The sequence below is a fragment of the Belonocnema kinseyi genome, chromosome 5, assembly GCF_010883055.1.
Source record: "Belonocnema kinseyi isolate 2016_QV_RU_SX_M_011 chromosome 5, B_treatae_v1, whole genome shotgun sequence".
In the NCBI taxonomy this organism is placed as follows: Eukaryota; Metazoa; Arthropoda; class Insecta; order Hymenoptera; family Cynipidae; genus Belonocnema; species Belonocnema kinseyi.
In genome coordinates, this window is record NC_046661.1 from 109,872,219 (window position 1) to 109,884,641 (window position 12,423).

The 12,423-nt window shown below is 36.5% G+C and overlaps 1 protein-coding gene across 1 annotated transcript in view; it reads left to right on the plus strand.

The window, feature by feature from the left end:
• The first annotated feature begins 9,625 nt into the window (after positions 1 to 9,625).
• Positions 9,626 to 12,423, plus strand: part of LOC117173014 — a 16,770-nt gene continuing 13,972 nt past the window's right edge. The window contains exon 1 of the mRNA XM_033361360.1: positions 9,626 to 9,700. Within this exon, the coding sequence (XP_033217251.1) occupies positions 9,640 to 9,700 (61 nt within the window). The 5' untranslated portion in view covers positions 9,626 to 9,639. The remainder of the gene's footprint in view (positions 9,701 to 12,423) is intronic.

A 12,423-nucleotide genomic window follows, 5' to 3' on the forward strand; every position in this document is an offset into this window, starting at 1 on the left:
TTGTTTGTAACATTGTGACCGTCGCGGAACAATTATCAGGCATGACAATCCAACTCACTGACTTTGTGATTGTTTGCAACATTGCGAACCCGTCGGGTCAAGCTCTCAGGCATGAAAACTATACTGCTGATGGGTGGTTTCCAAGGTTGGGAACGCTTTGAGACAGGCTTCCAGACATGACAAACATTCTGTTGATGGATTGGTTACAACATTGTGCACGCCTCGAGACAGGCCCTCAGGCATGACAAACTTACTCGCTTACTGTTTAATTGTTCTCAACACTGCAAAAATCTAAAGATAGGCTCCCGGGCATGACAAACATATTGTTGGTGGATTGTTTGCAACATTGAAAACGCCTCGTGACAAGCTCTCAGGCATAACAAACGTTCTTGCTGACTGTGTGATTGTTCGTAACATTGCGAATGTCTCCAGACAGGTTCTCAGGCATGACAACTTACTACTGACTGTGTGAGTGTTTGCAACATTGCGAATGTCTCGAGGCAGGCTCTCAGCCATGACAAACTTACTACTGACCGTGTGATCGTTTGCCACATTGCAAACGCTTCGAGACTATCAAGCTTGACAGAGATATTAATAGTGGATTGTTTGCAACATTGCAAACACCTCGAGATAGGCTCTCAGGTATGACGACATAATAATTGTTGATTATTTGCAACAATGCAACGCCGTGAGACAGGCTCTCAGGCATGACTGACTTATTCAAACTGACAGATTATATGTTTTCGGTTTTGTTATTTAATTTTGCTCAGACCTTGATGGCTGTCTAATAAGCTAACTTAGAATTTGTTTCCTCGAGTCTGCGCATTGTATGCAATTTCTTATTACTCTAGTCCTCGTCTTCTCATTTTCTGTTGTTCGATGTTCGCAAGACGAAAACCTTTTCTGGGGATCTTTTTGTCAATAAGATGGGTTGCAGGTCTGCAAACATTACGAAGTTTTTGAAGATTCATAGACAGATCTCATTTTGACAGCCATGGAATTTTTTCATGAGCAAATTTTCCTTGGTAACTTCTCGATTACACATGTAAACATGCAAACACATATAAACTACAACAGTGAATTCGGGCACTTTAGGCTACAAAAACTTTATATATGCCACTACGTGATTCCTGGGGCAGATCCACCAACTCAACATCGAACGCCCAGCCGGGCTCGAGAGTTGAGTCTCGGTTCCTAACTTTATCTGTCAATCCATCTTGTGCTGCTTATAACCCAAACCACTACATCGGTCATTTTTCAGAAGGCTTATCGTCTATACTATAAAGAGCCTCGTGGCACGCTTTAGGATGAAATTACTTATAAAAGGCCTTCGACTGAAGACTTGGACCCTTCAACCAGTGAGAAAGTTCGTTTGGGTTCGGAATCTGACTGTTCCCTTTCTTTCTGCTTTCTGACAAGTTCTGCTTGCTACATCACAAGTCGCTGTAAGGACCTGGAAAGCACACCAACTTCAAATAAGATCCCTACTCGACCGTGGCTCTGAGAGCAGTTCTTTATCCCGAAAGTTAGTTCGCCACTATGATTTCTCACAATAAGCCATCAATGTTTCCATCAACATAGTTGAACCTAAACCAGTTGATATTCCTAGTAGATGCGTGAGCCCTTCTTCTTGAATCTTGGCCATCATTGTCACTTGTCAACGTGAATACTCTTGACTTGAACTGCTCCTGGGCGCTAAAGTTTACAGAATGAATTTGATTGGCCTGATCGGATTCAATATTCCCCAACTGAAACCTGCGCAGCTGTGGTTGTGGTTCGATTGATTCACTGCGTACGCGAAGAATTGAAGATCTCTCTCTCTCTCTCTCTTGCGGTTCCCTGCGCCACTCGATTGTGCCATTCGAGAAATGGATCCCCGCGCTTGAACTCAGCAGAGTCTGGTAGAATGGCCCCGATTAGCTTTCGCAGTATGAAACTTACTGGCCAGCGTTTTTCATCTTCACGATGAAGCTTCTTCCGTTGACCCTCCCCAAACAAATTATAAGGTATTCGAGCAGCTATCCATTTCAGTTCGTGACACACACTGTAACCTTACTGCGATCGGCAATTTCTTTTCTTCCACTCGTGTAACAAGAATCATTGCGCTATGGTTACGCTTGAAACTTCTTCTTAAGTCTGCTGTAGAGCGTTTGGGCCTCGTGGATCAGCGCCTTATTCCCGAAGAAATTCACAGCGCGTTTTTTAGTATCCGTTTTCTGTTTTAAGGACGAATTAAACACCCTTCATCAGAGAAAAGCAGTTGAAAACAAAATAAACTCGTGTGATTACATTCATTAGTCGATTCAACCGGAATTTTGAGAGTCCAAGTACGACTAGCAAAATCTACTTTGCCCTATGATCAACGACACCCGGTTATCATGCACAGCGACAACCCTTTTGCGGAACTGATTATTGACTGGGCTTCAGAAAACCGACCAACTGACGAAGGCTCTTCCTGCCGGTAGGCGCGGATCCAGAGGAGGCGATCGCGGCCGAAAGGTTTGTCTGCTCTTGCTGCAAAAATTAAAGCATACCTAAACTCCCAGTCTCTACATATAATCACGGGCGATTCCGAAGATCTCGACGCCTTAACTTCGGGAATTGCTCTCCTTGGCGGAACATTAGGTCGAATTCTCGGATGAACACCTTCGGATAAGTAACTGCACCATGTCACTTACAGGAAATTTTTTTGCTTAAGCAATGCGTGACTGGTTTAGGGGACAGTACTTTCATTGGCACTTGTATCCCGGTAACAAGCGTTGAATTCAAAAAAATTAAGAATTTGTATTCCTATGAATACGTGATTTTTCCTCTGTCTAAAAATCCGCCAACGGGAACAGAAGAAGTGCAAATCCTATTCCTCTCAATCGACTATGTGAAATTTAACGAAAGCATTTATTTAAGCTATTTTTCATCATTAAATCTTTTTATAATTTATAAATTCGAAAAACGTTCAACTTGGTATTTATTTATATTTTAATAATTTATTTAAACGTCTTAAAAATGCAACAAAGACTTCTTTGCAAATGTGTGAATTTAAATAACTTTAACTCTAGAGAGGCAAAGTGGAATTGATGAGAATTAAAATTTCAGAATTTACATTTCGCATGAAGGAATTATAACAAATTATTACACATATTTTGTAAACTTATTAGAAGGAATTAAATAAAATCAAAATATGACCACTTCTGAGGAATAAAAAATATCTCTGTGCGGTGCGTTGCCGGTACAATTAGAAGGAATTAAATATTTTGAAAACACATTCTCTTTGGCAGAATAGAGAACACTGTGGCGGTCGCTATGGAAATAGAAGTGAATAAGTTTAGGAGTTATCTCATTCTTATTGTGGCATTTTAGAAAGATGAGAAAATCGCGTACTCCATTGCGTGCTCCATTGCGGGCGGAACTGAATTTCTTACTACACGGAAACTTATTGTGTGTGTCAAGGAGTGCGGCACTAAACTCTTGAAATCCATACGTGGAATTTGTTTCGTTCAGCGAACGAGGCGGGTGGGATGTTCATAATTTATTTGATGTTACTGTCTTTCTTTTGTGTGACCTTCGGGTTTCATTGTTGACAGAAAGGTTTTCACCCAATACTTATTTATTTTGAAATTTTCCCTCTCATTTGAGTTTCGGACCAGACCTTTTTCGTTAGAGTCGGTACTCAGGTGATGTCTCTTTGTTGAGCAGGCTCGGACCTTTTTCTTGCGAGTTCAAGGTCAACCAAGGTTATGGGGAGCGTAGTAATTCCGATTCTTGAACCAGTTTAAACAAAGTGGGCCAACATTTCTTCATCTTTCGGTTTGTCTTAACTGGTTTTCCGGACTCGATCGTTTTCTGATGTTGTGGGAAGTAACTATTCGGTTGACGTATGACTTCCGGTTGCATTGAGATCAATCGTTGGTGAACGATCGTGGCAGTAGCTTCCGGAGGCTACATTTCTTCTGATTTTACAAAACAAACAAAACATTTTTTTAATGTAGAGTAATTTATTGGATCAACTTGAGGACACCTATTATGGATTACTTCGATTAGTCAATTAGAAGCTGATCTGTTACTTTGTTTGATCGACTTCAACCGTCCCGGACGTGATACATTGGCTGCCCCACGCCAGTCCGCGATTAATTAAGCAACAATATAATTTATGTAGTAATGCAATTGCTGTTCATTTCACACAGATATTTTAAATTCAAAATTATGTTGGCGCTTTTGCTGTAGGTGCCATTTATTCACCGCCCTGATGATCCTGTAGTTTATTTTAACCTTATAGTCTATGTACGTGTAAATCGCAACATTGCATGTAGGGATAGCCGTTGTTGCTCAATGAGTGTGGGTTTGAATTATTCGGATGAGGCAGCTCGCACAATGGCGATTTAAGTTTGTTTAAGCTCCAAATTGTACTTTGCTGCCTCACCCTTAAGATACATTACGAGGTGTGTTCAAAAAATAAGGTGACTTTATGGTTTTTTCAAAAAAAATATTCATTTATTCCTTAATATTTATGTTGTCCCCTTCAAAGTAATCCCCCTCAGATATAATACACTTGTACCAACGCTTTTTCCAATCATCGAAGCACTTCTGATAATCATTTTGTGGTATAGCCTTGAGTTCTTTCAGCGATGCAGTTTTTATCTCCTCAATCGTTGAAAATCGATGTCCTTTCATGGGTGTCTTCAGTTTTGGGAAAAGAAAAAAGTCATTGGGGGCCAAATCCGGTGAATATGGAGGCTGAGACATGACTGTGGTGCTGTTTTTGATCAGAAAATCTTTCACAAGCAACAATGAATGAGCAGGTGCATTATCGTGATGCAAAATCCACGAATTGTTTTTCCAAAGTTCCGGACGTTTTTTGCGTATCGCCTCTCGCAAACGGCGCATAACTTGAAGGTAATACTCCTTATTAACCGTACGACCTTGTGGTAAAAATCCTGATGCACTACGCCACGGTAATCAAAGACAGTGAGCAAAAACCTTCACATTTGACCGAACTTGACGTGCTTTTCGGTCTTGGAGACTCAGGATGCTTCCACTTAGACGATTGGGCTTTAGTTTCGACATCATAACCATATACCCACGATTCATCCCCAGTTATAACCCTTTGGAGAAAATCAGGATCATTATTGACTTCATTCAACATCTCCTGAGCGATGGTCATGCGATGGATCTTTTGATCAAAATTAAGCAGTTTTGGAACAAATTTCGCTGACAGACGTCTCATGCCCAAAACGTCCGAAAAGATAGCATGGCATGAGCCAACCAATATGCCAACATCTTCAGCAACTTCTCTAGTGGTAATTCGGCGATTTTTCTACACCATTTCTTCCTTTGCTTGAACTTTTTCATCTGTTGTTGACGTGCTGGGACGTCCAGGGCGAGGTTTGTCTTCGATATCCTCTCGGCCTTCTTGGAACAGCTTGTACCACTTATACACATTTTTCTTACTCAGAGTAGACTCACCGTATGCAACTGTCAACATTTCAAGAATTTTAGAGCACTGGATTCCATTTTTCACACAAAATTTAATGCAAACTCTTTGCTCCATTTTTTTCGAAAGAAGAAAATCGCCGAGTACACCAAATCCTTCCAACCTTTTACGCCTCTGCCAGAAAAACAACACGAGCTATATAGTCAAAACTGTGAACATATGATCGTGACGAGTGTACCAATACAACAAAACAAAAAATTTTAAACTTGAATGTACGTAGCCCGCGAAAATCGAAAAGTCACCGTACTTTTTGAACACACCTCGTATGTAGATGGTTAAGGGTACCCCCCCTTTCTCGATTTCTAATTTTTGCGATTCTTAATGGGCTGGTAAATGAACAAAAATCGACTTCTGAGGTTTGAATATTTCCATAAATGTAATTTAAAACTTAAAAAACATGAAAAAATGTTGTCATAATTTTTTTATCAACATTTTACAGCTGTTTCTTGTGGTCAATGAAAAGTCCTCTTTTTTTAATGGAGGGCATGATTGCAAGTCACGGGAACGCCTGAATCCAAAAAATCAAACGGCATTAGAAAGAGCACATGTTTGGCTAGGAATTTATTTTTTAAAAATAAAATTTTTTTTAGATAAAAGTCAAGATGAAAATTAAAGAATATCTTTATCAATCTTCTTCATAATAGTCTAAGTTATAGCTATTGTTGTATAGAAGAACATATCAAATTTTCCGACCGATCGGTTGAATATTTCTTGAGTTACAATACCCGCCAATCGTAATAACACTGTTTTCAGAAAAATGCGTTTAAGTTTTATGAAGTAATTTTTCGTGTATAAAACCTATTCATCTTTAATCGGCTATGCCAGGTCCATACAAAATCCCTTCTGACTATTCAAGCAGGAATTCCCATAGTAAGCCGAGGGGCACCGAATTACGGCGAGGTTATTATGAATAGCCGACAAGGAAACCGTGTGCCTGCGCGTCGAGCCCATGCGGCGCGCGCGCTCTCGGCTCCGTCTGACGCGTCTACCGTCCATCGGCTAGAACTCCAAAAGTATTTCCAATTTTGACTTGAAATTTTCAGGGAATGTTCTTAAAGAGTTACAGGTTCGAATAAGACAATAAAAAAATCAATCTTGACCCCGAGAATGAAGGTGGAACCCTTAAATACAACAGTTGCTATTTAGCTTATTTATATTTAATATAGATTGAAAGTCGAAAGCTGGTTTTTTTTTAGCAATTCAGCCTTTAAATGCAAAACAACCAAAAAAAAACCCTTCAATAAACAATGAGGAAAAATAATCTTAAATTGTTTGAATAAAAGAGAGAGCACATTTTCCTTAACCTTTGCTTATTATAGCCTCTGTGAAGCTTTCTTCGTGAGTCAGTAGTCTGTTGTAAAATCTTGCGAAGACCTTTGAGCGTGACGTCTATTTTGCAGCCTACTGAATTGTTTCGATATTCTTTCTCTTCCTGAATGCCGCTGAAGTTGATGCGTATCTTGTACGGGGTGCAGTAAGGACTGTCGTGTTAATTCCGTTCTTTTCTAGGACTAGTTTCATCTATCTGCTAATGGATTAAGTTGTCGCTTCATGATGTGGTCTCGTATGACTGTGTTAAAAGGCCTCTAGTTCTTTTTACAGCCTGACCTTAATGGGGCTGTTCTCTTGATATACTCAAATATATATTAGTTTCGATTTCGGTTCCTTTGAAATGGGACCACAGGACCTATGACAAAACCTGCGGAAGCGTCCACAGGTTGCAGATAGAAGGTCCCTGTAAATTTATATTTATTTATATTTTAATAGTTTATTTAAACGTCTTAAAAATGCAACAAAGAAATCTATTCAAATGTGTGAATTTAAATAATTTTAACTTTATAGAGGCAGAGTTAAATTGGTGAGAATTAAAATATCAGAATTTACATTCCGCATGAAGGAATTAAAACAACTTATAACACATATTTTGTGAACTAATTAGAAGGAATAAAATAAAATCAAAATATGACCACTTCTGAAGAATAAAAAATATCTCTGTGAGGTGCGTTATCGGTACAATTAGAAAGAATTAAATATATTGAAAACGAAAACACGTTCTCTTTGAGAGAATAGAAAACTGTGTGGCTGTCGCTATGAAAATAGAAGTGAATAAGTTTAAGAGGTATCTTATTCTTATTGTGGCATTTTAGACGGATGGAAAAATCGCGTTTTCAAAATAATAGAATAATCTTCACTTTTACGCTGAAATCTGAAAATATTAATTTTTCTCTATTCTACGCTTATTACCGGGAGGGTGCTGCTGAATATGGTTACAATAATTAAGAAGCAATCGCAGACTGTCCAGAGATGATCCCGAAGGAACAAGCCCCAAGAGCAGGCGTAACAATCGCACCAAAAAGTGAATGCCACCTGGGTGAGGTTATCCTAAACAGTGGCTCTGGAATAGGCTCTGGGCGCAAATTACTCGTGGTTAGTTGTTTTTTAATACTTCGCTTCTAGGTGAAGCTACATAAGTGGTGAAAGAGAAATATTGTAGTGCAGGAAATTGTGCGTGAATCTAAAAAAATATAATCTTCTAGTCTTCATAGATTAAGGGTTATGACTCTTCAAAAAAACATAATTTTTTTTGCTATTTTAAGCTATTTGTAGCCAAAAAAGTTTTTTGAACTGATCGTTTCGTGAATATTCTACAGAAAAAGATGAACAGAATAAATTAGAAAACTAAATTCAGCGTAAAATAAAAAAATAAAATGTTTTATCTCATTATGACCCTAAACCCATGACTGTTTCCATTCGCGAGGCTGTGTATGTACTGGAACATGTACTGCGACCTATTTGAGCATCTTCGTAGCATATATGCATTTTTAGTTCACTGTGCGTTTACTTTTTTCTTCTTTTTTGTTAAAAAACAATCAGTTGTTCAACAATTGTTTAAATAATACGCTTTAATGTATTTACTTTGTGAAAATCACTTCCAGAACATCTGTTGTCGAAATTAAATGAAAATAATTATACGATTTAACTGGTTTTAGGATGTTTCTTTAATATTTATAATAAATGTTATTTAAGGGATTAGTTTTATTGAGTTCTATTATTTTATGTTAATCATGCCAAAACTTAATAAACTAATCATGACAGAGGCAACAATTATTGTTAATTCGTGATAATAAAAGAATATCTAAACAAATTAATCACATAATAATGTAAGTAATGAAGAAATTAATTACATAATTGACTAATTGATTGACTGATAATTGACTGAATATCAAAAGATAGTCTACATCTAAGAAACTTGAAAATTTTTTTGTAAGATGAAGACTCTTCTATACCACTCCAGAGGTAAAGTGTATTTTATTAGTCAGTCAATTAGTCAATTATTTAATTAGTTTCTTCATCACTTACATTATTATGTAATTAATTTGTTTTCATATTTCTTCAGTACCAAAAATTAACAATAATTGTTTTTATCTGGGATGATTAAATTATCATTTTTGCGCACTCTTGGCATAAAATAATAAAACGTTATAAAACTAATTCAGTTAGTAACATTTTTTATAACTGATAAATAAGCAATGCAAAAATAGTAATTTTTTTGCATTTAATTTCGACAACAGATATTCGAGAAGTGGTTTTCACACAGTAAATACATTAAATATGCACACTATTGCTAGAGTGAATAATATTATTTAAAAAATTGTTTATCAATTTTAAATAAATATTATAAATAAATATTATTCTGTTTTAATTTCATTGAAATGGTTATGTAGATCTGTATAAGCTGACTAGAGTATTAATCTATTCAAAGCTATTTTAATAGTATACTTTACAATATATAATAGATACCTCCAAACATTAATTCCTTTTTTAATTTATTAAAATTACTCATATCTTTGAGAGACATCGAAGTGAAAAGTTGTAGACGTATGTCCGTATCCTTATCATGGATTGTGAAACTGTATAAAAAAAAATACAATTCTTTATTTTATCTGTGCTTTACCAATGAGTAAAGTACTCTGCTTGTGTCAATATAGACAGCTTATATTTCTCTCCGTGTTTCTTTCCATTGCAAAAGAAACATTATCTCAAAAACTAAGATTCATTTCACGAATGAGATAGCGTTGACTATGTATATATTGAGACAGAAATCTTGTACAACATTCACTATGCTCCCAGTTACAGTCAATGTTCAGAACATGAGGATCATCATTGGTATTCTGCTCTTAGCCGTGGCGAACTTCGTTAATTGCGTGGAAAGTATGTCCATTTATTTTCTATTCGAAATTGTGCAAATAAAAATTCCTAGCTATCCACCAATAAGGAGACAGCTTGTAATGAGATATTCATTGTTAACAAATTAAATAAAATCCTAATAACAGAAGCTTACTAATTTCGTTCGTGCATACTAATTCTGCTTATAATTTTTGAACACGGTTTATTTAGTACACCAAACTCTCGAATTCAGTCTAGTGTCGAGGGTTGCCTTCAAATAGCCTTAGACTGAATGCGGGGTGGTCGAAACGTAAACAGTCAAGGCCACCTGAACCGTTTCGAATTGGAATGCATTCTATTGGGATTGTGATTGTTAGTGAATTTTAATCGTTTTTCGTGCTTAGTATGTCAAAGATGTCGCTCAGCATTGCTGAAATTAGTAAATCTACGTTATCCACTCCCTCGTGTAGAAACTTTGTCGAAGGAGAAAAGGTGTTACACGCTGGACACATATTATTTTATGTAAAACAGTAGGATGATCAAACGAGCATAAAGCTAATTGCTTTTTGTTTACAATCGTCCAGTTCGCGGTACCAGTTTTAACGACCTTTTCCCTGCACTGCAATCTACAAAAAGTACATTTTCAAATCATAATTGAGCATGTTTTTTTTATGGATGAAGAAGGAAATTATTCACTCCAATAATAATATTAATTATTTCTTGGCAGTTTTTAAAAAACTTCAGCTAGGCAAAACTCGATTTTTCAAAATATTTTCGATATGTATAAAAAATAAAAACGTTTTGCTTCATGTATTTCAGGGAACTTGTAATTAGTTCCTATCTAATTTTTGAGGTTATAAAACAAAAGTATGGACAATCAAGATGACTCAAATGGTATATCTAAATTATTTATAAATTCAAAAAATTAGAAAATATATTTTGCTCTAGAACTCAATTTGAACTTATCTGTTCGAAATGAGTAATCCTCACTTTCAAAATGCAGGAAACATAGACACATATGTTTGAGGTTACCTTCTTCTCCAGTTTTAGAACATTTTCCGATTGCTTTCTCCGATAGATCATTTCTTCAGACCCACCTTTATTAACCACTTTAACAAAACCTTTTTTAGACAAGGAACATTCATGAAACCTAACATTTAGGTTTTTGCTAGCCTTGCTTGAACATCCGAAAACACAGCAAAATCTTTTACTTTTGCTTTTCCTCGGACTGAATTTCGTACCTAGATCGTCCATTTCTGTATTATCGGACATTTTTTTTAAATTTTATGATTTAAATCGTAGCATTCGAAAAATAACTTTATATCTATTCTGAATATCACTGGAATAGCACACAGCCTTTTAAAAATGGCCCCAATTATTTAGTGCCAAATTTAGCCACCTGATGGTGTATCGCTGTATTTCAGATCCAAGTTGCGCAATATACTTAACTCTGTACCGCGCACTGTGGCACTATGAGCACTATGTGGCACTATGAGCATGGATTAGTGCGCCTGTATGTATACATTGATGGTTTAAATGGGCTGCACGAAATTTTCAAATAAAGATAAACTCAATAATTATTGCAAAATCCAGCATATATTAATCAGAAAGTTTGTAAAAATGATTATAAATATTTTTTTTCTTACTTTTTGTGTGGTTTTTCCAGAATCTGTCATCAATTCTTCAATTTATTGTCGATTTGAAATTTTAATGACATTTTTAAAAAGCTATTCTTGTAAAAGACACCTCATGCATATTTTGAAAATTTAAATTGATTCAATTTGATATTTGTCACTATTTATTTAATTAATTCTGTATTTATGTTTTAAGAAATTACAAAAAAAGAATAAATATTAAAAAATATGCTTATATTATAAGTATGTTTAGTCTGAACTGCTTGTCGAAAGTATCATTAAAATTTGTAGTCGGCAATACATTGAAAGATTGAAACAAGATTCTGGAAATGAAACACAGGAAATACAGACAAAATGTGTGTAATGATTTGGACATATTTTCTGTTTAATATTTCCTTTATTTCACATTAATGACTTAATTTATGTTAAATTGAACATTTAATTCAACACATTCAAGCTATCAATCAGAACATAACCTCACTATTATGACAGGCAGATAAGAGCGCGATCCACATGCATCTCTACGCCCCTCATCCAATAACCTATTTGTGCCACCTACCACCACTTTTGGAACTAATCTGCACCCCTCTGTGCCCCGCCCGAGTTTACTCTTCGGCCACTTCTATCACACACAGTCGTACAGACAAAGATATTATAAGCATAGACGCGGCACGGCAAGTCGGAGTGGGAGAACGATATATATATATATATATATATCTAACTACATTTTTGCATGCCTCGAGGTGCTGCCCTCTTCAACTTTTCGATGTTTCTATGGCAACCGCGTCCTTTGCCTACGTCTACGGGAGGGATGGGGCCAAGGCGAAAGCCAAACCGAAAGAGCCGGTGATTTTCTGTTTCTTGATTCTCGCGCTCAGTGATCCCAGATCTGAAACGAGATATGGTCCAATACTACGCCAGGTCTATGTCCGTGTGAATATAGTAGAAGACGCTGTAAATGACTGAGTTGCGCGCGCAACCCATTTCTCCTCTTCTGAATTTGAAAACACGAAGGTGCACGATTGCCGGTCAGAGCACTTCGGCGATTCTATTTATATATCTATCTGCTAACTGCTATGAAATAAATTCAGGAGATTGGGATTTTAATATTTCCAGATTTCGATGCTGGCGTTT